Source organism: Pollachius pollachius, assembly GCF_949987615.1.
Source record: "Pollachius pollachius genome assembly, chromosome: 6".
NCBI classification, from domain to species: domain Eukaryota; kingdom Metazoa; phylum Chordata; class Actinopteri; order Gadiformes; family Gadidae; genus Pollachius; species Pollachius pollachius.
In genome coordinates this window covers 22941490-22969213 of record NC_136939.1, presented here as the reverse complement: position 1 = coordinate 22969213, position 27724 = coordinate 22941490, and the positions used below count along the sequence as shown (strand labels likewise).

The window sequence follows — 27724 nt, the reverse complement described above, 5'->3', positions numbered from 1 at the left end:
ACCACCGTCGTCCCCTTCCGGGTGCTGGTCTCTGCCAGTGTTGCCAGATTCGGCCAGAATTTCTGGCAACCTGATCAAGGACCTATAAAAAAAGAACCCGATTGCCTGATTGGGCGGGAAATCTGTCCCAATCTGGCAACACTGGTCTCTGCTTCTACGGCACCACGGTGGTTACCGCCGACGCCGCCCCCTCTGGCGCCCCCATTGGACAGATATGGCTGTTACTCTATGCATAGATACAATAATTCAGGGATCTATCTGCTATGTCAGTGCGAGGAAATAGCTCATATAAAATGGTGGCGCTGAGCTTCCACTACCTTCTCTGCAGTGGCAAAGTCATCGAAGTAGCCAGTGCCCTGTGACTGACCGCTAACATCTATTTAATTGTTCTCATTAATCATTTAAATATCCTGCCTATCATAAGTATGGCTGCTGATAAGTTGTATATAAAAGTCCATGACACATTTCTTTCAGTAAAATTCACCTTTAATTAAATATAAAAGTCTGATTTAATTTAATTTGAATGTATTTGCATAGAATAAAAAAAGGAAAGTCCTACATCCAAATGCTGGTTTGTAAAAGTAGACACTTGTATAGTAGGCCTACCACCCTCTGGAAAAATACAATTCTATTACATTTGTGAGTGTTACCCACATGCTCAGGACATTTTATACCATTAGTCTGGACGACAACAAAATGCTATGAAAGTATAAATTACAGCAAGAGACTAACTGGATTGTACAGAGGCCATCTGAACAAATGAAGAGCAACTGAACCAATATAAAGAGCATGTTTGCTTATCAAAGAAATCTGTACAATGTTCATACGTATAATCATATAATCAAACTACATCAAAACAACCAAAAACATCATAATTTGTCCAGAGTTATAATGCAGAATCCAGTGACGTAATGCAAAAACAGTGATTTCAGCAGGACCTTTATTATCTCATCAGAGGGACGGCCAAACCGGAGCTCTGTTCAGTGCAGGCCTTCTTCAGGGGTGGGGCACCAGATGAATCCTCCTCATCCTTTTGCGGAAATAAACAAGAACCGTTAGGGGTCCCGCTGTATCATCACAACAATCTTGAACCTGAGCTATTCCACATCATGTAGGGGCTTCAGGTTAAACATAGGACAACGGCTGTTAGCCCATCATGTGAGAATGTTGGGTCATTTCAAATAGCTGCTACGACATTAGAAAGTAGTGTAACAGTAGTATTGTACCGATGTAGTTGGTACAATACGTATATGTATGCAGTTTTTTGTACCTGTGCTGCGACAGGCAACAGCTCTTCTTTGATTAATGTCGGAGGTTCATCGGCAAGTTCACATGCCAGCGACGAGTCTGAAAATATAAACGTGGAATCATACCCGTTTAAGAATAAACATAACAGAAATACATAAGAGGATCTGGATGGCACCTCGCACATCCACGCCAGGTATTGTTATTTAGTAGCCTGGCTATTGCCAGACCAAGCTCCATCGTAGATGGCACGTTGGTCTGGGGAAGCTGCTGTCATTTTCTTCAGCACAAGAGGCGTGATCGACGGGCCTAGTTCAAATGACACTGTACGCAATTGGCTGCTTGCCGACGCTTCCCTGTCGTCTTTGTGTTAAACCAGCCAATAGTAGCGGGGCTACTAGTTATTTAGTGCATAACAACTCTTTGATATGCATGTTATAAGCAACGGGTCAAGGCCTCACCCTCCGAGGCCTCGTGTCCCAGCATGGGGGGCTGGGAGCTGTCAGCGTGGAAGTCTCCTATGTTGGCGGGGCTGAGAGGCTCGCTGGGCTGGGGGCTGACCGAGTTACTGCTGTTGTCCACCTTGGGCTGGTAGGCGTCAGACAGAGAGCTCTGGTTACTGGTCTCATCTGCAGAGGGGAGGCCGGTCATGAATTTCCCTAGGATTTCTGTAACTTGTAAAATTCTTCTTGTGAATCTCAAATGAATTACGGTATAGTTCAGCATACACAAGGTAGGTACAAAATATGACTTGATTGATTGATGGTATGACAAGAATAATTACTTAGTGAATAAATAACTGAGATAACAATGAGTGATTTCCTTTAGACCACTGGGTATAGCAGCTCACTACCATAGTGAACAGAGAATTAGGAAGTAAAGAGAAATCCCATAATAAGAACCACGAGGCCTACCTTGGAAATCAAGCAGAGCTGGGTTGGTGCTCTCCGACTCCGGGCCGTCGGTGTAGCAGTCCCGGACCGCTCTGCCCAGGACGCTCTTGTCTTTCTGCATTTAGGGCAAGGACAGCAGATAATACAACAAGGTCATCGCCTTAAGAGCTAAGAGTTACTGATAAAATAAAGGGATTGATTGATGCTACCTCTTTAGTGTCCACAACAGGAACCCATTTAAAGATCTTCAGAGACGTATCGCCAACGGTGACCCACTTCTTCTCCCTGGAACAAAACAAAACTCTGATTGCACTTACCTAGTTTAATCCAAATATTAAAAGTATTTTAATATACATAAAAGCATACACACTTTTGTATTCTAACCAGGGGAGCATCTTCAAGATAATGAGTCTCCAAAATACATTTACGTGATTATCATGTTCTTTAAATGCAATGCTGAAATACATTCCTCAGTTGAAGGCCCCCAATACACTTACATTAACACATAGTTATTATGTTATAATGTTTGGATACACTTAGGGGCATATGTTGGTCTAAAATGCTGAGTTGGCCTGTAAGCCAGCCTGACTGGCTAGATCTTTTTGAATTCAATCGATTAGAATTCAATGGATTTAACAACGGGTAGCTAAAGTAGTTGACATTCAAGGTTCAAATATTTCAATCAAGTAACAAACATGGGTCATACAGTTGTCTACGGTTGATGATTCTCATTTAATCAAAAACGAAATGGTTATTTTTATTTGTTCCATTTCCTTTATTATAACTTAGCTAATTATTCAATGGCTCTCTTTATGATCCCTAACGTATTAGTCAGGACCAGGAGACAAGACGCACGACTATACTGGTGAAGAAAGAAGGCCTGGATCATTGATAAATACTTTAATATCTACAAAGAGTTCTTCCGCTTCAGCAGTGTTGCGCACACATAGCTTCCGGTAGCACCTTTTCACCCCACCTTCCACACATCCGGACAAAACGCGACTGCGTTCTATGGACCGCTTTACACGGGGCGAAGGCGGGTGGCGGGTTCGTTCCCTCAGTTTTCATTGGACTTGAACAAGTTTTGTCCATCGGAATCAAGGCCGTTGCGTTGGCACATGATCAAAGTTGGGAAACGATTGTCTTCCGTCACGTTGCTCATTAGATGTTAAGATATCCATGCCGAATTAACTAAAGTATTGAAGTGCTATAACGATAACCCTGCTAATATAACAGTTCCCATTGGTTGTGTAACGCGCCCATCACTGTCATTCTGCTACTTTGGCCAGGATATCCTTCTGAAAATGGAGTTGCACCTACCATCTTCGTACTCTTTCAATTGCGGCCATCACCTTTTTGAAATCATCTTTAGCACGGCTTCGGGTCTCCGCTCGTACAGAGCGTCCAGACATATTGAAGGATAGATTTGTGTCTAAGCTTTACTCCTACACGCAAACGCGTCTTTGACTTCAGCTGTTCCAACTCCAAATCTCGCGAGATATTCCTACTCTCATTAAGTACAATGCAACTCAGTTTTCGCTTGCATTTACAAAAAGTCACCAGGTGAGGTCTCATAACGCATGGCAGATAACGTCCGTAGGGTGGCGTCCGCCGTAACATTTTCTCTTTGACTGACAATACGTTTCTTTGGGTCTTGCAGGGATATTAGCCTAAATAGAACTAAAGAAAGCTTTCATAAAAACAACTTTATTAAAACTTCACACAAATGGCTTTCGGTCAAATGCAGGCCATTTAGCAAAAGGTGTGGCGGTCACCCAGAGATTTGTGTTGTTGAGCGAACATGTGAACATGTGGGACAATAAAGAGACGAGGACCATTTCATTAGTCCGTTGGAGTCGCCAACACTATGTCTAGAGCACTTTGAGCGTCTTTGATCTGCTGCTGCAGTCTCTGCTTCATGGCCTCGTTCTGAGCTTTCCTCAGCATCTCCTGCATGTCCTTGATGGCGGCCCGGTAGCCCGGCGCGTTGTGGAACACCCGGATGGCCTTGTCGCCGCTGCACACCAGGAAGCGGCCGTTGATGTCGAAGCGCAGCCCCGTGATCTCTCCGCCGTGGACGCCCCGGATCTCCTCCTCCCGCTGGCCGCTGGTGGCGTCGAACATGGTGACGTCACAGCCGCTGCTGATGGCCACCACGCGGCCGTCGGGCGACAGCGCCGCCAGGCTGCCCTCCGAGGAGCTGCAGCTGACCGTGCGCAGCAGGTAGGGGTCCTGCTGCTTCTTGTACTCCACGTCCGTGTTCCACAGCTTCCACGTGCCGTCCCTGGACACGCTCACCATCCTGGGTCAGACACATTGGGCCCCTTTTATCGTACCGCAAGTGGATCCCCCCCTCGCCACAGGGCACGATTGACGTTTAAAAATAAAAAACACAAAAAGGGATACACAAAGGATAAAAAGCACAACAAAAACACGATGGCAGTAGCGGTTGGAATCGGACCGTGACTGGGCAGAATGCGGATGATTAGTCGCATCAAAAAGGTGCAAGATTCTACTTATTGTGCAAATGATGCACTTGTATGGCACATGGTATAAAATATAATTAATCTTTATTGCACTTTGCTCTAGGTCATCTCTACATTGGGCCTGATGGAGGACAGAGCTCCTCATAGCTCCTCCTAGCGAGGGATGTCAGGATCCAGAAATATGGATTTCCTTCCTCGTGTCTTGTTAAAATGAGCTAAAAAGATGAATTTACCAGCCACCCTCACAGCATCGCCCAAGTAGGTTAACATTGTTGCAAACACAAGATATAAGCGCCGTTCTTTGCGTGATATATTAAAAATGTCATGGCAAACCGTGGGCTACTAGGCAGTGAAATACACTGTGAGAAGAGGGGGGGGAAGGATAGGCCTTACCTGGTGGAGTCGTTGTTAAAGGCGAAGCAGTGAACACCTGCAGAGTGGCCCTTCAGGTCGAAGGCACGCGTCACCTCTCTAAACTCCCCGCTCTTCCCAAAGCACACCTCCCACACCTTCACGTCAGGGGTGAAGCCACAGGACGCAACAAACCTGTTGAAATCAGTTCAAAAGAGACACTTCTCATTGTTTGTTGACTCTTACTGCTCGGATCCTGTTTTCTGACATACATTAAGACAACGCAATAAAATTTGATGTGAAACCAAAGTTGCACTTGGGAAGAGCGCTGGCCATACCTTCCACAAGGGGAGATTGCAGCGTACGAGTTGTTGATCTGGTTAGTGCTGATAGAGGCCAGAATCTCCCCTTTCAAGTCCCATATATGGATGCTGGTGTCTGAGGAGGCGCTCATGATGAACTTCCCTGAGGAAGAAGCACATTGCAAAGCGTCCATTAGGTGACTCTGGTACATAACACTGGTAGAACAGATGTATTCACAGCTGCTTTCTCAGGCCAGGTGAGGCCAGTCACTACATGATAGACCCTCTAAAAAGGTTTAAGGTTTTTTACTTTGTCACAAGATGGGGGGATATTTCTTAAACCAGGATTTATAACTTATGTTATCCATGGCCATATGTATCAAATTGTATGAATAAATAAAAATTGTACTTGCTTATATATACACAGACACCAATAAACTGTTTAAATTGTAATACCGGTCTCTGCAATGCCGATATTAAGAATGCTGGCCTTGTGTTTCTGTGGAAAGTCCTCGGGAGCGGCTTTGAAAGTGAAGGAGCCATCTTCCTTCTTGATCATCTTGAATATTCGGATGGTATCTGCATTGGCTAGCCATGTGATGAAGGCCCTACAAGGAAAAAAAAAAAGAGTTCATTAATCCTTTTGTAGTGCCTATTCTGCTGTGAATAACAGGGTGTTTGAAGGTGTTTGTATAACAAAAGCCGCTCTGCTGTTCCCAGTTCCCAGTTAATGAAAGAAAGATTTAACAGATAAGTCCAATGGCAAAGATGTCAACCAAAATAAATAAACCATAAATGTAATTGATCTTAAGGTTTGTTTGATATTCTTGCATCAATTCGGTGAGAAATGTTGTGTGATGCAGAGAAAACATCAGAATTGTCTCTCGTCTATTTCCCCATTGCACAGGGTGGGAACACGGGACGAGGAAAGTATTGTGATTGGTCAGTCTTGTGGTAGCGCCATTGGTAGGGTACGAAGGGATGACATCATTTACCAAAATAATCTTCCGCAGTTGGCCTCTAGAGCCAGATTAAGACAGATTAAAACGCTCAAGACAGTGAATCGATAGATTGACCAAAAACATATTTTATGATGATACCAAGATGGCTTCCATTAACCAGGTGAGAATCCAATCATGGGTTTGGGTTACCTGGGACTTTAAGATCTAAACATGCACTTACCAATCAGCCCACAGCCCAGTGAGCTCCTCAAACAACAACTACAGAAACAATAACAACCAGAACAACAGATGCTTCACGATGAAAAGAGACCTGCGCCGGAAGGCAAAGCTCTCCATCTACCGGCCGACCATCGTTCCTACCCTCACCTATGGTCATGAGGGACGGGTGACGACCGAAAGGACGAGATCACGGGTACTAGCGTCCGAGAAGGGTTTTCTCAGGAGGGTGGCTGGCGTCTCCCTTAGGGATGGGGGGAGAAGCTCAGCCCTCCGTGAGGAACTCTGATTAGAGCCGCTGCTCCTCTGCTTAGAGAAGGAGTCAGCTGAGGTAGAGATGGGCGATATGGCCTAAAATCCATATTGCGATATACATTGCAGCCTCTTGCGATAACGATATATATCACAATATAAAATCTTAAAATAACCGTTTCAGAACAGGTTACATAGACCCTAAGGTAAGCCAAACTGCTAAATGTATTTAAAAAAAAGAGAAATATAGTATGTCATTTCGAGAACATTTATTGTGAAACACTGTAATCATACAACATAATGTTGCAGATAAATAAAATTAGTATTGGGTTTCTTTCCTTTAGTGCAAACCATTCTAAAAGGCACTACACTTAGTTTAAGTCCTTGGTTCTTAAATGCCACCCAAGATGCAGAGAACCGGAAAAACGGGTGTCTTTCTAGATAAGGAACAGACACTGTACTGACAATTAGGGATGGGCATGATTAATTGATGAACGATCATTGATTGTTAAGATTTTTGTCGATTACGTGATATTTTTAACCATCAAAAGGAGGTTGACCCAGCCGGAGAGGTGGTCTCGGAGACGTTGCTCAACATGGAGCAAAGAGGAGACGGAACATCTTTCGGATATTTGGGTCCGATATCCAAAAGACATTCCGTCTCCTCTTTGCTCCATGTTGAGCCACCACCCGACGGTCCGACAAAAGCAAGTAAAAAGTATGCTGGAAAACATAACTTAAAAATGCCGATGCATTTAACACATTCTGAGTCAGGATGAGGGAGAAGGAGTTGGACAGGTCCGCAGATCAATGTATATCACGCTGGATATCCATGATTGTTTACTTTCACCGGTGCTTCCCCCCCCCCCTTTTTCTTTAACGCTTTACCCCGCCCCAGACCTTTTTGTCCAATGATTTAACGTTCTTTGCACACATGCAGGTTTGTTGACGAATTCTGGCACTGTTGCGAAAATTGCAATGTGAAAAGGAATTGCACCAAACCAAAAATTAAACATTGTATTTTGCGTCATCAACATGCATTATCGCGATAGAGCAATAGAATTAAAATCTCTATCGTAGGCCATTTTTTATCGTTTATATCGTATATCGTTTATATCGCGCATTACTAAGCTGAGGTGGTTCATCTTGTAAGAATCACCCCTGGGCGCCTCCCTAGGGAGGGGTCCCAGGCACGTCCAGCGGGGAGAAGGCCTCGGTGAAGACGCAGGATTAGGTGGAGAGATATCTCCACACTTGCCTGGGAACGCCTCAGGATCCCCCCGTAAGAGCTGGTCATTGTGGCCCGGGAAAGGGAAGTCTGGGCTCCCCTGCTAGAGCTGCTGCCCCTGCGGCCCGACCCCGGGTAAGCGGGTTGAAGATGAGATGAGAGATGAACGTTTGATTTGTTGGTGTACAGACTACCTTGAGTCGGGACTGAAGCTGACCAAGGTGGCGGTGTCCAGGTCCACGTTGGCCCGCAGACACTTGTGTTCCCGGTCCATGAAGTCCTTCACGCTCCATATCCGGACGGTGCGGTCCTCAGCACAGGAGGCAAGGTACTTCCCATTGCTGCTGAAGTCAATGGACGTGACGTTTCCACTGTGGCTCTGGTGTACCAGCAGAACACAATGCAAACTGTAAAATACGGCTTTCTTTCAATGCGTGAAAAAATGCGGTTCGCTGAAGTACACTACCGCTCATAAGTTTGGGGTCACCTAGAAATGTCCTTATTTTTTAAACAAAATAACTGTTTTTTTCAATGAAGATAACATTAAATGAATCAGAAATTCAGTCTAGACATTGTTAATGTCGTAAATGACAACCATCCCTCCTGTGTTTTAATGGTACATTGTTTACCTAATCGTGTCAAATGGCTAATTGATGATTAGAAAACCCTTGTTCAATTATGTTAGCACAAGCTGAAAAATGTTGAATAAAAATGTGAGTTTCATGGAAAACATGAAATAGTCTGGGTGACCCCAAACCTTTGAACGGTAGTGTAAGCTCGCTAAAAAACAATTTCAGGTCGTCTCTGTGATCGTTAACCGCAAGTGAATGATGCGGTGTGGTGCATTTATCAACGACTTGGGAGTACATTACGAGTGTCTCTAACACAGAGGTGTTCACACAGGCTTACCTTAAGGGTGGAGGCCACCAGCGGGTGGCTGAAGCTGTGCTGGGCTTTGTCCTTCCGGGTGCGTTGCTTCTCCGGCTTGGGTTTCTTGGTGGCCAGGGGCTTGTGATTCTCTTCGGCTGTAAACAGAGGAACCTCTTGTTACCACAGGGCTAGCAACTAGTGGCTCGTCTTCTGTTGCTTTGTTGCTGCTGGGCTCCACATAGAAGGACTCTTGACATCTTATTTTGTAGTGTATAAAGGCATTCTGTCAGTGTACGATGACGCAATTCTACAGCAGGTATCTGTGTGGACTACTTCAATGTAGAACTCGCAGTATTTGGGTCTTGTATTGCATTCGGTGTGCAATCACCGAGTAGACCCTACACAATTGAAACTACATATATGAATAGAGCTATGCAAAACATATATATCTTACCTTAATGTTTCGCATTAGGTGATTCAGTTTAGGGTTTCAATCCTAAACTAAAAGGGTTTGAGTAACGTTGCTAATACCGAAAAAAAGTTTATGTATTAGAGGTGGTTAGGTTTAGGGTTTGTGTTAGGGTTAGTGGTTGGATAAATTCGCTCTGGTCCCGGAGGCAGCGAAAGAAACCAGGGTCCTATAGACCAGGGTCCTATAGACCAGGGTCACCAGGGTCCTATAGACCAGGGTCCTATAGTCCAGGGTCACCAGGGTCCTATAGACCAGGGTCCTATAGTCCAGGGTCACCAGGGTCTTATAGACCAGGGTCCTATAGTCCAGGGTCACCAGGGTCTTATATACCAGGGTCCTATAGTCCAGGGTCACCAGGGTCCTATAGACCAGGGTCCTATAGTCCAGGGTCACCAGGGTCTTATATACCAGGGTCCTAGAGACCATGGACCTAGAAACGAGGGTCCTAGAGACCAGGGTCCTAGCAAACCAGGGTCCTAGAGACCAGGGTCCTAGAAACCAGGGTCCAAGAAACCAGGGTCAAAGAGACCATGTTCCAGGAATCCAGGGTCCTATAAACCAGGGTCCTAGAAATGCGGTGAGTGAGGTCCAGAAGCCGCCGCCTCCTCTACTGCAGAAACACACTATGAACTACGTGGGGATTAGTGTGTTGAAGAACTGCATTGGTTCAGGCTAAGTGTTCCCTTGCTTGATAGATCTGGTGGTCGAAGGACTGTTACCACATATATCGGGGTAAGCACCGACTATAACACATAGTTAGGGTGACGTGTAGCCTTAGCAGACTCACATGGTGACTACCAAGACAGCTAGTGACTGAGCATGAATGACATCTCGAAAATACATGCTAGAAATATTCTAACCATTTTATAGATAAATTCTTTATTTGTGCGAGTTGCATACCTGGATTTCCTTGTAAAGATTCCCGTTTCTTAAACACCAGCCCATGTTTTGGCTGTTTCATTATTAATAGTCAAGAGGAACAGCTAGCCCCTTGGAGCTAGCTGACAGAGTTCTTACCCACTGGTTCTGCTGTCTGCTCTGGTTCGTCTGTTTCCACGTTCTGTTTTCTGACTGCAATCGCGACAAGAAGAATCAAGGCACCTAGTAACAATGTTAAAGCAACGAGAGCTGCTAACTCCATCTTCGTAGTTTCTGCCACGTAGTTGCAAGAGGTTACAAGAAGTAGTTGTAATCAATGAAGTGGACAGTCACAGTGCGCATGCGTCAACAAAACAACTCAGAGACGGGAAGAATATGGTTTACATGTTGAGTTCAGGTTACGAGTAGTTTGGGTGCCACTCAAACATTTCATAATAAATATAAAATGCACACTATTCAGTCAACTATTTTTTCACGAGTAGGTCTGATAAACGTATATACATTTAAATACTTATTTATCCTGTTCTGAAGGCACACATTAGACCCATCTAAGCTGAAGTTTGCAGTTGTATTATTTGTATTTTATTCATTGCAATCCTTAACTACCTTTGGGATTTACTTGTTCGAGAAAAGTAGAGGCTGCCATCATAGGATTGTTCCCATGGGAGGCTGTTAAACTGTATCTGTCACCGTTATAGGGCAGGAGATGGAAGGGACCTTGGAGGGCATCCAAACAGCAGACCAGGTTTCCTTTGATGAGGAGGCTCAGGTCTTTCAATATTGATGTGAATCTTGGAAACTCACGCTCAACCAGCTGGTAACCAACTGTCAGTTCAGACTAAAGACCGAAGCAGCAGCTGGAAGGTGGAGGTCAGAAACTTTCAGCCATTATTTATCTTCCCCAGTTGCTAGACAAAGTGTTGGGCGTTGTGTATTCATGTACAACTTCTACACATATGTCTCTGGAGGCACATTCAACACTCATCTCAGAATAGGGGTTGATGTGGTTCTACTCTGTATGTATGTTGTAAGAGGCCTCAGAAGTGAAGGACAAAACGGCCAAGAATGTTTTACATTTTAGATGTTGTAGGTGTCCAAAAAGAAAAAAATATTGTAACTAGTAATCATTTAAACTTCACCATACACGCAAATCATCAATTCAAGATACAATTGATCTTCATCCCCACATGTGGACTGAGCGGAAACAGGAATTATTGACAGATCTTAACTTTTGTACAAAGTCAGTAAGTCTGAAGAGTGTACAAAATGTCTTGGAAGTTCTTACCCCAACCAGACATATCGATTTAATTTACCGAAGAGTCAGATGAATTCACTAATATTTTCAGTTAAACAAGAGGTTTATCTAGTATCTGCTTATGACTCAAGCTCTGAACCTTGGATTTTGATCACATGGAACTCTGATAAGTTTAGTGTCTTACATTAAATGATATTCACTAATGGCTTATCCACAAGGCATGGTAAAAGTCTTCATAACCTATTTTCTAGCAAGGTACAATGCCTTTTGAGGCCTTTTGAAAACCGTGTGTAGCACAAACTAGTAATGAGGTAGACCCTCTTGTTAATCCTTCAGCTAGACTGCTTTAAAAACATTTGGTCAAAATCCTGAAATTGCCTTAATCAAAATACGGATGTAGGAAAAAATTGGAAGTATATAAAATAACATCCGTACAACAGGCCCTACCTTTAACTAATGACCAGTATCTTTAAAACACATCTTACAGATCAGTAGTAAAGAGGCTCAATACACACTGAAAATCAATCCATATAGCCCAGTTATAAAATATGATATAAAATAGGTTTAGTTAGTGTTGGTTTGATAGCAACAAATGGGTTCGTTTAGGGCTAGTTCTACTTGTCTTGCCGTTGATGAGGCTGAAAAGCAGTCATTCTGAAAAATAACAATTTGATATACAAAATAGAAGGAAAAGTGAATGCAAAAACAATTTTATCCAGTTCAGTCCTGAGTTTTCATGCAACGTTTAGGGAAATTTGGGAAAGTATATTGTGGCTATATGCAAACAGATTTTACTTCAGATCAAGTATCTACAGAGAAAGAGGATTTGATGTAGCCTATCATGGGCAATATTAGATTGTGTACAGAATTAACGAACATATGGTTGCTAGAAGTGTTACCATTCTGCTGGAACTTATGGAGGAATGACTCCCATTAAGCATTGGATGTTTTATGCATAATTCCAATTGGATAACTTAATGTAAAATGAGACCAACTATTCATAGCTCAACGTTGAACGAGAGATGTTTGCTTTTTACGTAATTGTTACATGATATACAAGTCTTTAATGTGAAGAACATGCATCAGACCATAAAGAGGTGTAGGGTGCAGGACAGGAAGAACCACACACAACAGCATCAAACTTAAGACAAACTATTAAAAACAGCTACCTTTCCTTCAAAAATAATTGCAAAACACTTTGAAGGTTGATTTTGTCAGGTTTTATAAAAGTTACAAAATACGGCAGCTCTCATCTCACTGGCGATCTGCGCATGGTAAGGAGTGGATATTAAGAGGTAGTCTGCTTCATGTTTACACAAGGAGTTAATAGTCTGCCTCAAGGTTCCATTTTCAGCTTGGGCGTTGATTGGCTTTGGTTTCTTAATGGACTTCAAATAAAGCACCCATTTTATTCAATGTGTCGATGTTAACAATGCTTCCATGTGGACTATGGAAAAATACAGTGAGGAATGCTTCTAACAACAAAAAATATACACCGTTATACACATGTTGCAATGCAGTGATACCGAATGACTACATGTGCTTGGACCTGCTAGCCTGTTCTGCTAGCCCGTCAAATAGAAAAATAATAGCTTCAGCCAGTCCACAGATCCAATGTCTGAACTTCTTGTAGAGAGAACAAAATATTAGAAAAAGTAAAACGGAACCCCCTTAATAAAATCAAGCAATTCCAAAGTAAATCTAAGTAATTTCTGTTCAAGTATAATACATTGTAGGATGCATCCATCGTTTTAGTCCTGTTACCCTATGCGTAACATCAGTCCAAACAGCATCTGCTGGCATTCGTTCTGCACCCTCGCTACAAAACAGTATGCCAGCCCTGCCCTGCTAAAAAAGAAACATACAAAAAAAAAAAGAAGAGTGGAAGGACATAATCTATAGAGTCCGCCCTGGGGTAGATGGGGGTAATGGTGACCTAGCTGGGTAACATCCATCGGGGAAGCGTGGAGTCCTACTTCTTCCGTGTGTGCTGCCTCCGGGCCTGCAGCCTTTGGCGAGCGCCAGATGGTTTAGAGCCGGCTCCAATTGAGAAGGAAGGGGTTGCAGGCGACCCTGTTTGGAGAAAACAAGTTGAGCCCCAAAGCACAAAGACAATGGCAGAGCTTTGGATTGCATATCGTGCTACGGAGCAGACCCAGAGTAAAATGCAAGTTGGTATAGCTTCTCACATTCGACTAGAAAAGGTCAGCCCAGCATGAACTAGTTTTTAGAAGCCAGCAGATTTCTGTGATTCAGTGTGTATTATATACATATTTACTATTATTTTATATTTACTACTTACCAAACTGACTGGGGGGGGCAGAATTAAAGCTTTGAATGGGAGTAGCGGGGCTACCGAAGGGGGTCGGACCCGCAGCAGCACTTTGGCCAAAGATAGGGGTACCTAGAGACAGACGGAGAGACTTAAGCACACGCAGACAAATACAATCCCAAGTCATGATGAAAGCTGTTCCTGCAGCTATTATCGAGGGATGGCCATTCGATTAAATTGTCTTGGTCGACCGTCGGGAGAATTAACGATCAATTTTCGATTAATATTTTTATATTAAAATTAACTATTTATATGCTATAATCATAATGCATGTAAAATTATCGTGAGTTCTCCCACGTTTACATGGACACTTCTGGTCCGATTAGAAGTGGAAGAACATCTCAGTCGGAGTAGAAAATGATCATATATACACCTCAATCAGAATACACGAGAGACGAACGCTTACCACTTTGTAAATGCCATATATACAGTATATGGAATACAATTCTCTGATCGGAATAGAAGAGGTGATGTAATCCCCTATAATCAATGCATTTACTTATTCCGATTGGTTTGGGGTGGGTGCGGCTACTTTTTAACTTAGAGAGATGGCATCAGCAGTTGCAGTAGTTCGCAATTGGTCCGTCTGTACTGTTACGCACACTAAACTCGACCGCTGTTAAGGAAAGTGGATTCTTTGACTGATTCACGTCTTTCTTATCACTCCGGTAACTTAGTAGTCCGGTAACTTATCAACCCCAGCGTGTCTGGTTGCTAAGCAACATCAACGTCTTTGGCGGACTACTTCTCTGCTGAACAACACAACGGATTGTAATTGTAAAAAGACACCATGTGAAAATATCTTTTTGCATTAGATTTATCTATGAAAAAATTACGTCATCTACGAAATTCTTAAATGATAAATTAGTCGATTGTTGATTTATCACGCCCATCCCTACTATTATCATTACAGTACTTTTTCCAATCTGCGTCTTTCTCGAGGCATTAACTAGAGAGCCGTTTACGATGTCAATTGATCGGCTATTCATTAGCAAACTAAATCAATAAATTGTATTACCAAAAGCAGGCTTGTCAGTTGCGGCCGCCCCAAAGTTGAAGCCTGCCATCTGTGGCGCAGCGTTACTGGAGGCCGGCGCTCCGAACGGCGTGCTGGGCATGGCCGCGCCGAAGTTGAACCCGCCCGGCGCGGGCTGGGCGGGCAGTGTGGCGGTCTGCTGGGGGGGGCCTCGGGTGAACGTGAAGGCGGCCGTGGGGGCGCTCGGAGTCTGAGTGGTGATGCCGAAGGTGGGCGCCGCTGTCGCCGCCGCCGCCGCCGCCGCAGGTGCGGCTGTGCCGCCAAAGGGGAAACCGGTGGAGCCAGCGCCAAAGGCGGGCTTAGCAGGCGTCCCAAAAGTAGAGGCGGTGGTGCTGGTGGCGCCAGCACCGAAGGAGAAGGGGGCCGGCGGAGCAGCAGGCGCCGCGATGGGCGGCGCCACGGCGGCGGCGGTCCCAAAGCCAAACGGTTTAGGGGCGGCTGCGGTCAGACCGGGGAACGCCGCCGGGGCCGGGGCGGCGTTGAACGCAGACTTGGTGAAGGTGAAGGTGGACTGGGTGGTGGGGGCGCTGTGGGCGGCGGTGGTGCCGGCGGCGGCGGCGGCGGCGGCGGCGGCGGCGGACGGGTTGGCTAAAGCAAAGCCACCAAAGGAGGCGGCGGGCTGGTTGGGAGCGGGGGCCGTCTGGCCGAAGCCAAACAAGTTCTGGGGGGCGGCCTGAGTGGTTACGGCCTGAGTGCTGATGGGCACGGCGGCTATGGAGCCAAATGTGAAGCTGCTGTTAGTTTTGGGGGCGGTGGGCAGAGCCGATGCGGCTGCAGTGGTGGCCGGAGCAGCAGCAGCAGCAGCAGCAGCTCCGAACTGAAAGCCTGTGTTGGAGACCAGCGTGGAGGTGGCGGTGGTGCTCGTTGTGGAGGAGGACGCCCCCCAGCCTCCAAACATAGGTGCGACGGCTGGCTGGGTGGTAGTGGAGGGCAGGGCGCTGGTGGCCACCGTGGATGCTGTGCCCGGCAAGCCGGGGAACATCGATGATGCGGTGACGTTCAAGCCCCCGAAACCAGCGGTCGGGTTGGCGCCAGGAGCAGAGGTGGTGGCCATGGTGACGGAGGGACTCACACAAAAGGCAGCGCTGGGCGCCGCGCTCCCGAAGAGGGGTTTGAAGGTGGGCACAGTGGGTTTGGTCTCCTGGGCTGAAGGCGGGGCGGTGGAAGGCTGGGGCGTGGCCATGAAGATGGGCTTGAAGCCGGACGCCAGGAGAGGGTTAGAGCTGCCGACGGATCCTGTGGTGGAGGCCGCGGGGAGCGTGTAGGCTGGGGGGGCCGACGTAGGCGTGGTGGTGGATGTGGACAGCGGGCTGGCCATTCCAAACAGGCTGGTCCCTGACGTAACAGCTGTGCTGGCTACAGGCTTACTGGCCTGATTCAGCACCTGGGTGAAGGCCGAGGGGGCCCCGCTGCTGGCGGGCTGCCCCAGGGCCCCGGAGCTGGGCAGGGAGAGCTGGGAGGGGGTCAGGGAGGGGGGAGGCCCCTGGGGAAAAGCCCCTCCGGACGATGACACTAAAGATGAGCACAGACAAAAAATGGACAAATTAGACAGATATCACCCAAGAAAAGAATCCATCTAAATTGTATTTAAAAGACGCTGCAAACTGGGACATTGTGCCAAACAGTGAGGGGTGCCTGACCACCACAGCTCGGTGGTGTGCTGGTTGTACCGCTGGTGCCTGTGAGCGCTGCACCAGAGGGGGGGAGGCTCTTGGTCTTCAGAGCCTCTAGCAGGGGGCTGGAGGCCGGGGCAGGCGCTTGTGTGCCCTGGGTCGGTGGTGGGTCCAGGTTGATGACGGGGGCCGGCGCCCCCCTGCTGACGGGGGTGGGGGTAGCCGTAGACAGCGGCGAGGCCAGCAGGCTGCTCAGTGTGGTGGTGGAGCTGAAGGTGGTGGTCTGAGCGGGGGGCAGCAAGGCTGGGGTAGCGGCTGGTGCCGCCAGGGCTGCGGAGAGACCGAACATCGAGTCAAACCGGGACGACGGCGGGAATGCACCTGACCTTTACCCGTCCGGGTCAGTAAGGAGTCGGGGGGGGGGGGGGGGGGGGGGCTTGGTGCAGTGTTGGACCCCTCACCTGGTTCCTCCAGGGACTTCTGAATCTTGCTCAGAGCATCTTTCTTCTCCAGGTCCAGGTCTTTTCCAGTGACCGTGTAGCCCAGTTCTGGAGGTGGCGGCTGAGGGCGAACAGGACGGTCAACATTGGCTCTCTGACTCTAAACGGACTGTAGTACATGCGCAACATGAATTGCCGGTATGGAAAGTTTCCATTACATGCATAAGGTATGACACGCCTGCACCATCGAAGTTAAAGAACAAAGTCAGAGTTATTATGAAGTGCCTCTAACCAGATAGATCTGGTCCTCCCGATGGCTTGACACCAGTTGGATCTTCCGTTTGCGCTTCCCACCACTGCTGGTGGATTCAGACGACATGCGGACCCCCACCACGGCTACAGGGGTTTGTTTAGCTACAGAAACAAACAGTCCTCAGTTATTTTATAAAGATGTACATGCAAAGGGGACATTCAGTCGTACTGCCTACATTTCACAATCTAGTTGTTGCCTGACTTCTTTCCTTGAACATATGACCAAACATTTAAAGAAAAAGTTTTAGAGTTTTTCACTTTCAAATGGTTGAGTTAAACATCTGATTTACAGAAAGAAATGCCTAAAAGGTTGCCAATGATGTGTAGCCTTAGGGGATATTAAGTTTAGACAAGGTTAACAATGCGGTCATAATAAAAACGCAATGATGCTGGACCAGCGGGTTTGAAGGACTTACAGGCAGTGGCTGCATTGCTGGTCGCCGTTCTGTCGGGTGTTACCATGGACACGGAGCTGGTGCACTCGACCACCTCTTCCCTGATAGAGAACAGGGGTAAGAACACGGCCTCGCTAGTCATCCAGATCACTCAATCACACAAAGAGCAGCATACCTGGGCTTCTTGGTGGCTCTTTCAGGAGTCTGTGGGCGAGAAGAACCAGGACTAGAGAGAGGGGAGCCTTCTTCCAAAGTCCTCTTCCACTACACAAAAAAACAGACCAAGAGGTTTACTTAGATTCATTTTTTGCATGGTCAGTGCAACCAACTAACGAAATAAATGATATTAATGGTTGACATTCACAAATTTATGTTTTAACATTAAACCCTGTATGGTAGATGAAAAACAAACAAATTGCAACGACTTGGTACACAATTTCCAGTGAATAATATAACAATTCGGGAGTTGTCCCGATATAATTTATAAGTAATAATCAAATGTGTATTTCTGTTGACCATTCCCTTCATGGCCACCTTAAAAACATACTCCCCACTTTGGAGGTGCGCGTTTAGTGGATCAACTGCCATTCTGGGTAGACTTTTAAAGACATGCAGCATTTCTCACAGATTATATTATATTTGTGGTGGTAGCGGACCAAGGACAGTCGGCCAGAAGAGGTCCCGTCTCAAGAGCCATCATTTGGTCAATATCTCTACACAATAGGCAAATAACCAAGTACCCTGCCCCTAGTCAATAGCCTTACTAATATGCAATTAATCTGAAAATGTCATGTTTATTTTTTTTTCAATTGATTTAAATTGCCGTTCAGTGCAGCCTGCTAGCTCTATAACAGTGAAAAGATGGTGCAATCTGCAAGGCCAGTAGAGTACGGTGTGAATTGGCAAAAATTATATGATTTGATAGGATTGCGAGATTTGGGCCACGATTCAACATTATTGCGTTTCTTGCGATATAGCAAGTATTGCAATTCGATTCCGAGATATATTGCGACTCATGTAACCCATATTATGGAGATATCCATTTGTAGGGTTAGTTGTTAGTTGTAAATCTCCCAGCTTTCTTGCGGCATTCGCAGAGGCACGTCCCCTATTGGTCGTAGTAGCTTTCCTGTTTCTCATTGGCTAGTCATTGTTATTGTTAGCTACATTAGCCTCTTTAGCAAACTAGCTCGAAAACGAACAACACAACTTTACTTTGTATTGCACGGACAGCTAGACCGTGCAATGCATAAATTGGTGACCGGAATAAAGTAGCAATGTAATCAAGTGTGTAAGAGCATTTAAAAGCGACATTAAAATGGCCATCGTGGTAGAAGTACAAAAAATAAATCTCTTTACGGCGCAGGCATTTTGTCGACGTGTAGTACGGTCGGCCTCACTGAACTCGCTCTACTATCAGAATAGCGAGCGGGACCGACCAGTTTAACCGCTTACCTCAGTTAAATGCCGCAAGAAAGCTGGGAGATTTGCAACTTACGACTTGCACGTACCGGCGTACCATACAAACAGAACAGCATTATTCTGTTTGTCAACACAAACATTGAGGAACATTTGACTGCTCGACTCACTTCAAAATGTAACATTTACAACAATATCTTCAACACATTAACTTAAGTGCAAAAATTTTTCCCTTGAAGATTCAGGACACATGGCCTTAGTACTTATTCTCTGAAAAGGAGAAAAGATTGCGATGCTTAACAGAATTGATTTCCCCCCCCCCCACCAATACTGTGAATGTAACGCTCATTGAAACACAGGCTAAACTAACTCTGGGTAGGTGTACATTGATGGAACTATCTCATCCTTTCTCTGGAGAGCAAAACATTAAAAGCGTGAGTACTCGGATTTAGATTTATTAGATTTGAGTGTTGGGGTATTTCTTGCCTCCTTAATACTTAACATTTGTGAACTCTGGATTGGTTATATTTATGACTTTGGCCAGCAGCCTTCTCTGCGGGAAGAACCAACCACCATCCTTCCTCCCTGTATGATCATGTTTAACTTTTGAGCGTGCACAGAGAGGAGGTGCCACTCACAGAGGGGACTTGGTCCACATGTTTGTGAGGAGGGAGGGACTGAGGCCGGGCCATGCAGAGAGACTGAGGCCGGGCCATGCAGAGAGACTGAGGCCGGGCCATGCAGAGGGCCTGAGGCCGGGCCATGGAGAGAGACTGAGGCCGGGCCATGCAGAGAGACTGAGGCCGGGCCATGCAGAGAGACTGAGGCCGGGCCATGGAGAGAGACTGAGGCCGGGCCATGGAGAGAGACTGAGGCCGGGCCATGCAGAGAGACTGAGGCCGGGCCATGCAGAGAGACTGAGGCCGGGCCATGCAGAGAGACTGAGGCCGGGCCATGCAGAGAGACTGAGGCCGGGCCATGCAGAGAGACTGAGGCCGGGCCATGGAGTGATGGAGCAAATGAGCAAGCAGCGCTACATTGTGATTCGATTTTACCCATTTTAAATAGTACAACATTTATACAAAAGCAATTTGTGGCGGTCAATGCAACACGGGCAAACCCTGCAGAACTTGGCCGTGTTTGAGATCCATTAGGCGGGCGGTCCGTACCTTGGGCAGTCCGCGCGAGGAGCTGTAGGAGCTGTTGATGGGGTTGCGTGTGGACCCGGGGGTGCCGCCGGGGGCTGGGGCCGCGCTCCCGGAGCTGTTTGAGGACGTGCGAGACCTCTTCACAGCAGCGTCCTCCGCAGAGTTTGTGCCACGTTTCAGGGTGCCTGGCCTGGGGAACGGAGGAAGGATATTTAAGGGAAGTTTGCCAATTGAACACATTGAGCGCACCGTTAAGGTTCATTTGCAATTGGGAGCAGGAATCGATAATGCCGGCAAATGCGGTTTCCTGCATCAGGCGTAACATTTGCGGTAAAGTTCTGGCTCCACCTTATGTGTGAAGAATGCAGCAGCATTAATAGCACAAGCATGCACAACGTTGAAAGCGCTGATGTATGACACCTGTCAAACTGTGTGGGCCAATCACAAAGTTCTCAAGGAGGTGAACGTTTTTTTCTGCCCCGGCTTTTCACTGTAAAGACCAGTCTTATTAAACATCCCTGATAAACCCATACAGGATAGAAATATAAACCACTGAACAACGTCAAGCAGATCGGATAGTGATGCAGATGCAGACCGTTCAGCCTTTTTAGCTAACAGAGAAACCGCAACCTTTACCACAAAACGTAATCCGATTATGTACTGCCGCTTACTTTGGCACCAGCTGTGTCGTTCCATTGGGTAGAAGGGGCTCGAATGCAGAATGTGTACTTTCACCGCTGTCATTGCGCCTTAGAAAAATGAAAAAAAAAATCATACAAATATAAAGGGTACTAAACTGAAATGTATAATGGGCAAATCATTGAAAGCAGAAACACCATGAGAAACACCAGATATACTAAACATATTTTGAGGATCCGCATGAAATCTGTTGTACGTCAGTCAACTTTATATATTAACAATATAGAATAACAGCAACCTGAAAAACAGAAATGTAAATACCTTCTTTTGCTGTGTTGGTCTGCCGGGAAGCTCCCATCACCGTCCTCCACTACATCTCTCTTGCGACTCTCCTTGAGCACCTTCATCACCCCCTCGGTGCAGCAGGGTTCAGGGGGACAGCCAAAGCCCGGAGAGCCTGGGTAGTCTAACCTACAGAGCACACAGGATCCAAGACAACACTGGTCAACTGTGCCATAAACAACGACAACTACTGCTTGAATTGGTCAACTCAGCCATGTTACTACTTCAATGCAGCAATGAAATGGTAAGTAGGTTAACTTGAAATCATTGTAGCCAATAAGTGCAAGGGGATAATTTAATTACACTGATGGAGCTACTTTTAGGGCATTGCATATTAAAAACATTTAAAAAAATCTAGAAGGTTGAAAATGTCCCGCACATCTAGACTAATGATTCATAGCCACAAAGAAAACGGAGAACCAACTAGTGTGGAAACTGGCAAGATCTGTTCACTGGGATACGACGCTACCAGTCATTGACTATAGCGTTGAAAGCATGTGAGGGGAAGCAGATGCAAGTTGGGCTCAGACCTATCACTTTAATGCGATGACATCAGGCAGACACACGGGAAAGTTGTGAATTACGTTGGCGGTCTGTGGTTGCTTGGGTCCGGACGGGCGATCTTGATGGTGACTGGGCTGTGGAGCATGGTGGCGTTGCGAGGGCTGAGGATGTTCTTCCTCCTGAAGCTGTCCCAGTGGGCTGGGGGCAGCACACCCAACGGCGCTGTGCCAGACTGCAGAAGGGGGTAGTGACGCTGAGGGGTGATGACAAACCTGCCTGTTGATCCAACGGTGTCCCTTTGGATCAACAGAGATCAAAGGTTATGAGATGTCTTCTGATTCTCACACACACACACACACACACACACACACACACACACACACATATCGTGATGTTGCTGGTTCTACGCGCACATGACTTTGCATTTCTAATTTGCGGTTGCCATAGACAGCAACATAATACAAGTATAATACATTCTTTGACATGTCAATCAAAAAACTTTGAGTGAGTGTGCAAGCGGCGCCATTATCGATTTATTTAACAGAGATATATGGGCTAGACTTAAGACTTTCAGTGCGGACAAAGGATGCATTCAATGCATCTTTAGTGTGCATGCATCTTATTTAGATTACTTATCCTCTCTCTAATAACCCATTGGTGGATATTTGTTAGAACAAATCAGAAGGCAACATCTTATTTCCTATTCCAGTTGTCTGCTTTTGCAGTTAACTTGATCCATCCTTAACTAATTGTAAATATCGTTGCATTTACATGAATATCTTTCGGCAAAATGTACCATTCATGTGTTTGGTCAGTACATTAATCCAATGACGCATTATAACCCAGACCGAAGGGAATAGGCTCAAATAAACCAATTTAATGTAGCTGCTCCCATCCCCGCTCTTCAGCCCGGTGCCCACCGACCTACCGGGTGAGGGACAGCCTTCAGCCCGGTACCCACCGACCTACCGGGTAAAGGCAGCCTTCTGTTCTGCGGGTAACCTACCGGGAGAAGGACAGCCTCCTGTTCGGCGTGTGGACCGCATGGTTCGGTCGAGACAGCCTCTCCCGGAGAAGCTCTCTTGGATGGGGGTTAGCTCCGTAACTTGAACCGGCTCTCGGCCTCTCGGCATGGCCCTCTTTCGCGATGTAACTTCCCATGAGTATATCCCGGGGACTGAATAAAAAGGTTTCGCTTGTTAACGCGTCTCTGCGATAGAGATTCGTCTCGGTTTGCCTCTGGCTGGTGTACACGTCTGAATACTTTCCGTCCACCTGATTGTGGCGACTTCTAAACCGCCCCGGTGTGGACAGTAACCCGCCGCCACCTGTCCTCCCGGCGAACCAGCGCCGCAGCACAGGCGGGACACGCAGGCCACGCCGTGGATTTAGGCCCAATTTAGTATAAACCGATGTTCCTTTGTGGGGGTAAAAAACAACACAGCAAAACCCGATGATTAAAGTGAAATAAAGAAAGGCTGGGATAAAATAGAGCCCCAAAACAGCTCCAACTAGACCAAAGAACCCTACAGAGATGAGTGATAATAACCGCTTCTCTCTTTGAGCCATGGCGGCAACGCGCCGCCGGAGTACTTCATATCCAATAATGCGTCACATGATCAGTTTCTTCTTCTTCTACTTCTTTTTTGTTTATTGGCGGGTTGTATCCATAGCTTTTTTGGTGCATACCGCCACCAAATGTACAGGAGTATGTAACAATAGCGTTTGTATTTTCTATGGTCTTGAAAAAAAATGAGGTAAATAAATAGATAAATAAGTGGGTAAATAAGGGTGGGGGGGGTTGCCTTCTGTGTAAGTGATACACCCTCTCCTGCTGTTCCCAGTATGCCACCCAGGCTCTCATTCTTGTGAGCACTGATTCCTATCTTCTATTTTTCCCTTTTTTCACCATGGGCACACATTTTTTTGTATATTATAATAATTTCTTCCGGTGGTTTCTCAGGCCCATCTTTCCTGCCACTTTTTAATTACTTCTTTTTTTAATTGCTTTAACTTCTATCTTTTCCATACGGCATATCTATTTAATTGTTCATTTTTGTTGCTGTTTTGGCAGTTTTGTCTGCTCCCTCATTTCCTTCGATTAATACATGGGCAGGAACCCAGCAAAATATAACAGAAATTCCTGTTCTGTGTAGTCTATATAAACTTAGTTGAATTTCTAAAAGGAGATCCTGTCTGCTGGTTCCAACTCTTAATACTTTGGAGGGCTGCTAATGAGTCTACACATAGCAATGCTCTATCGGGTCTCACTTCCTCCACCCACTGTTCCCCAAAAACCATTGCCATCGTCTCTGCTGAATAAACTGACATTTGATTTGGTAACCTTTTCCCAATATTTATCTGCATTGATGGGATGTATACACCTATTCCTACTTTTGAGTTTTCCTCTTTGGAGCCATCTGTATAGATATCTAAATACCCGAAGTGATTGTTTTTAATATACTTAAGCCTACTTGCCTTGTACGCTTTCTCATCCTCTTCCCACTCTTTCCGCAATTCTATTAAGTTTAAATCTATCTCTATGTCAGGAAATAACCAAATTGAAACATTACTTATTGGAGTAGAAGTCACTTTTAAATTACTTACCCTATATTCGTCTGATTTTGCTTTGGTTACCCATCCAAATCCGTTACTTTGATACGTTCCATATTCCCAACATTCCTGTATGACATTTTTGACAGGGTTTTCATATCCACATCCCTGTAGTCTGCTCCATTATTCAAGTAACATTTTGTCTCTTTTAAGTTCTATTGGTACTTTTCCTGATTCTATATGAAGTGCTTTAATGGGGGATGACCTCATTAACCCAGCACAAATCCTCATTGCTTTGTTTATTGCTCTATCTATTTTATTTAAGTGCATTTTAGCTGCTACACCATACACCATGCATATTGCTGCCAACATTAAAGACATATATATATATATATATATATATATAGACTGTTTGACTGCTCCCCATTCTTTCCCAGCTACTGCCCTCATTAAATCAATAACTTTTTTGCCTTTTAGTTCTATAGTTTCCACCATGTGTTCTCCATGTGCCCTTTTGGTCTAGCCAAATCCCAAGATTTTGAAATTTTCAACTTTTTCCATGCTTTTTCCAAGTTTTATATTCTGTGCATCTATCATTTTCTTATTTGTTATTGTCATAAAACATGATTTACTTAAAGAAAGCTTAAAACCCCAGTTGTATGACCAATCTTCTACATTTCTGACTGCTTGCTTAATTTTCTTCATCACTATTGTAGTGTCTCTTCCCCTTGTCCAGGTTGCCCCATCATCCGCGTGCAAAGCCGACCCAATTCTTCTATCCAAATTCATAAAGATATCGTTTATCGTCATATTAAATAAAACTGGACTAATAGCGCTCCCTTGTGGAATTCCATTTTCAATTTTAAGTTCATCAGATGCTTCCGATCCTACTTTTATTTTAAATCTTCGTTCTGATAAAAAATCTAAGACCCAGTTATAAAATCTTCCTCTAATCCCCATCTTGTTCAGTTTAATTAATAACTCCTCCCTCCACATGAAATCATAAGCCTTTTCAATATCAAATAATACTGTAATCATTAGCTCCTTCATTTTAAAAGTTTTCTCCATCTCATTGCTAACTTTAACTACACCATGCATAGTTGACCGCCCCTTCCTAAAACCATTTTGGTATGGAGCAAAAAGTCCTCCTTTTTCAAGAAAGTAATTTAGTCTCCTAACTAGAATTTTCTCCATCCATTTACAGAGATGGGAAGTTAGGGCAATAGGTCTATAATTACCTTCATTGTTTGCATCGTTTCCAGGTTTATTAAATGGCAATATTAATGCACTTTTCCAACTTTTTGGCATTTTCCCTTCATCCCATATTTTTATTAAATATGTGCAAAATTAATTTAAGTGCTATTATTGGCAGTCCTTTAACATTATGTAACTTAATTTGTCATCTCCAGTAGCAGTATTCTTAGCTCCATCTAGTACTATAACCAATTCTTTCATGGTAATCTCAGCATCCACTGCACTTTCCTCACTATCTTTCTTTATATACACATCCCTATTTTCCTTTAAAATGTCCTTTTTCCTTTACTTGTGTTTATCGTCTAAATGGACACACCTATGCACACTAGCAAATGCCTTTCCTAATAAGTCTGCTTTTTCTTTATCTGTTATTGCCATTATTCACCATCCTCCAACACAGATATTTTAGAAAATACTTTTCTACCACTCATTTTTTTAAGCATCTTCCAAACACCTCCTATTTTAACTTCCCTCCCTGTGGTAGAACAATAATCCCTCCATGCTTTCCATTTACTATTCTTAATTACTTTTCGTGCTATAGCCTTTTTCCTCTGATCATTTATTGTATTCACTTGATTAAGACTATGAGGTAGTGTACTCAGTGCACTATTTCGTCCTTTAATTGCTTCTGTACGTTCATCATTCCACCATGGAACGCTTTTCCTTTTCCCCCCCCACCAACTTGAATGGTATGCTTTTTACTGCTGCATTAATCATTAGGTATATGATTGCAGATGTATTTTCCTCAATATTTCCCTCCATTGAAACTGATTCTGCTACTTTACAACATGTTTCTTTAATTTTTTTCCAATCAGCTTAATTCAAACCATCATTTTTTATGACTTGGTCTTTTTTGTATATCTAGCTCCACATCTAATGCACATTTTATTGGGAAATGGTCGCCTCCAATACTTGAGCTACTTTTAATACTCCATTCAGCAGATGTTGCAATATTACTAGATACTAGCGTAAGGTCTAAACAGGACATTGTATTAGTATGAACATTTCCATTATTTAGGCAAACTGTCTCATTAGTTCTTTCACTGCTTCTCCATTGCCATCAGTATGTTTACTTCCCCAAAAGTTATTATGAGCATTAAAATCAACACACAATATTTCTCTTCTACTTCCTTGCTTCTTTATTATACAATCTAATATTTCTGGGCATAGCGCTCTGCAAGGATTATGCAAGTTAACTACTACCATGTTGCCATCTGTTTTACATATTTCAATTACTACACATTCTATTTCTGTTATAGTCAACATTCTTCTAAATGCCTTCCCTTCCCTTACAAATGTTGCACAGCCACCGCCTTGACTTCCAATCCTATCAGATCTTACAGACTCATAACCAGGTAAAATGAAATCAAGGTGAGGTCGAAGCCAGGTTTCCTGAATGCAAACAATATCAGGTCTGACTTCTGGTTCTTCTATAAACTTCCTAAGTTCTTGTCCATTTGCAATCAAGCTTCTAGCATTCCACTGCAAGAGAAGGAAAACCATTACTATATTAACTATAATGGAGGGTCTCCAAGCTGTCATTTAGAAACCCTTCATCATTACTTGCTCTTAACATACCATGAATATCTTCAGCTCTCAGATCTTTAATGCCCAAAAACTATTCTGCAGCTTCTACCACTATCTTGATTATGTCACTTTTGTTTTCTTGCCGTATTGCCACATTCACAACTTTGTATATGAATGCTACAAAGCTCTTTTTGTTAACCAGCATGGTATCTTCCTGAACAATACACTTATGACTGCACGTCTTCTGGGGGGGGTGGGGGGGGTGACTTTCCTGGTTGGAGTTTCCTTAGACCTGACCTCTGTGGCACAATATCACTTTGAATACGACTTCCACTGATGTTTTGAACAGACTCATTTATCCTTGTTTGCTTGCTTTCATTTGCATTAACAGTTTTTAGGGCCTCAGCATATGATACTTTATTAATGACCTTAATTCTCTGCACATCTTTGGCTTGCCCCTGTACCACACATCCAGCAGAAGGCGCACTATGTTCCCCTCCACAATTACAGCATTTCATTTTAGCATCTTTATTGCACTTGCCGTACTCATGCCCCCCTCCACATTTTGCACATCTCTGCCTCCATTTGCATAGTTGAGCTGTATGTCCAATTCTCTGGCATTTGAAACACCTCAAAGGTTGAGGAATGTACTCCCTTACTTTACAGTTTAAACAACCAATATGGATCTCAGAAGGCATTGATTTATCAAAAACAAGTAGCACTGATTAGCTATTTTGTTTAATTCCACTTTTATTAGTTTGCAATCTTTTAGCTTCAATCACTTTCCCACCCTTGATCT

The 27724-nt window shown here is 44.7% G+C and overlaps 3 protein-coding genes across 4 annotated transcripts; all 3 read right to left on the bottom strand.

Annotated features, from left to right (window-relative positions):
* Positions 1 to 474: 474 nt before the first annotated feature.
* On the bottom strand, positions 475 to 3612 carry bcl7ba (BAF chromatin remodeling complex subunit BCL7B a). Its single transcript, XM_079737805.1, has 6 exons — positions 3459 to 3612; positions 2348 to 2423; positions 2160 to 2253; positions 1707 to 1874; positions 1271 to 1347; positions 475 to 1030 (listed from the first exon to the last, which is right to left on the bottom strand). The coding sequence occupies exons 1-6, from the start codon at positions 3548 to 3550 to the stop codon at positions 944 to 946; spliced, it is 594 nt and encodes a 197-aa protein (XP_079593931.1). The 5' UTR covers positions 3551 to 3612; the 3' UTR covers positions 475 to 943.
* A 214-nt stretch (positions 3613 to 3826) lies between these two features.
* On the bottom strand, positions 3827 to 10473 carry tbl2 (transducin beta like 2). The gene is made up of 7 exons (XM_079737637.1): positions 10295 to 10473; positions 8845 to 8960; positions 8130 to 8314; positions 5734 to 5885; positions 5314 to 5440; positions 5018 to 5170; positions 3827 to 4440 (listed from the first exon to the last, which is right to left on the bottom strand). Exons 1-7 carry the CDS (start codon positions 10416 to 10418, stop codon positions 3981 to 3983), a joined length of 1317 nt encoding a protein of 438 aa, XP_079593763.1. The 5' UTR covers positions 10419 to 10473; the 3' UTR covers positions 3827 to 3980.
* Positions 10474 to 12465: 1992 nt separating this feature from the next.
* pom121 (POM121 transmembrane nucleoporin) lies at positions 12466 to 23175 on the bottom strand. 2 transcript variants are annotated; one of them, XM_079738878.1, is made up of 13 exons: positions 22598 to 23175; positions 21672 to 21887; positions 21067 to 21216; positions 20778 to 20855; positions 20128 to 20296; positions 17715 to 17803; positions 17561 to 17640; positions 17125 to 17246; positions 16854 to 16953; positions 16420 to 16722; positions 14762 to 16291; positions 13714 to 13815; positions 12466 to 13484 (listed from the first exon to the last, which is right to left on the bottom strand). In XM_079738878.1, exons 1-13 carry the CDS (start codon positions 23158 to 23160, stop codon positions 13384 to 13386), a joined length of 3603 nt encoding a protein of 1200 aa, XP_079595004.1. In that variant the 5' UTR covers positions 23161 to 23175; the 3' UTR covers positions 12466 to 13383. The 2 variants fall into 2 exon arrangements, with proteins under 2 accessions (XP_079595004.1, XP_079595005.1); XM_079738879.1 differs by having other exon boundaries at positions 16450 to 16722.
* Positions 23176 to 27724: the final 4549 nt, after the last annotated feature.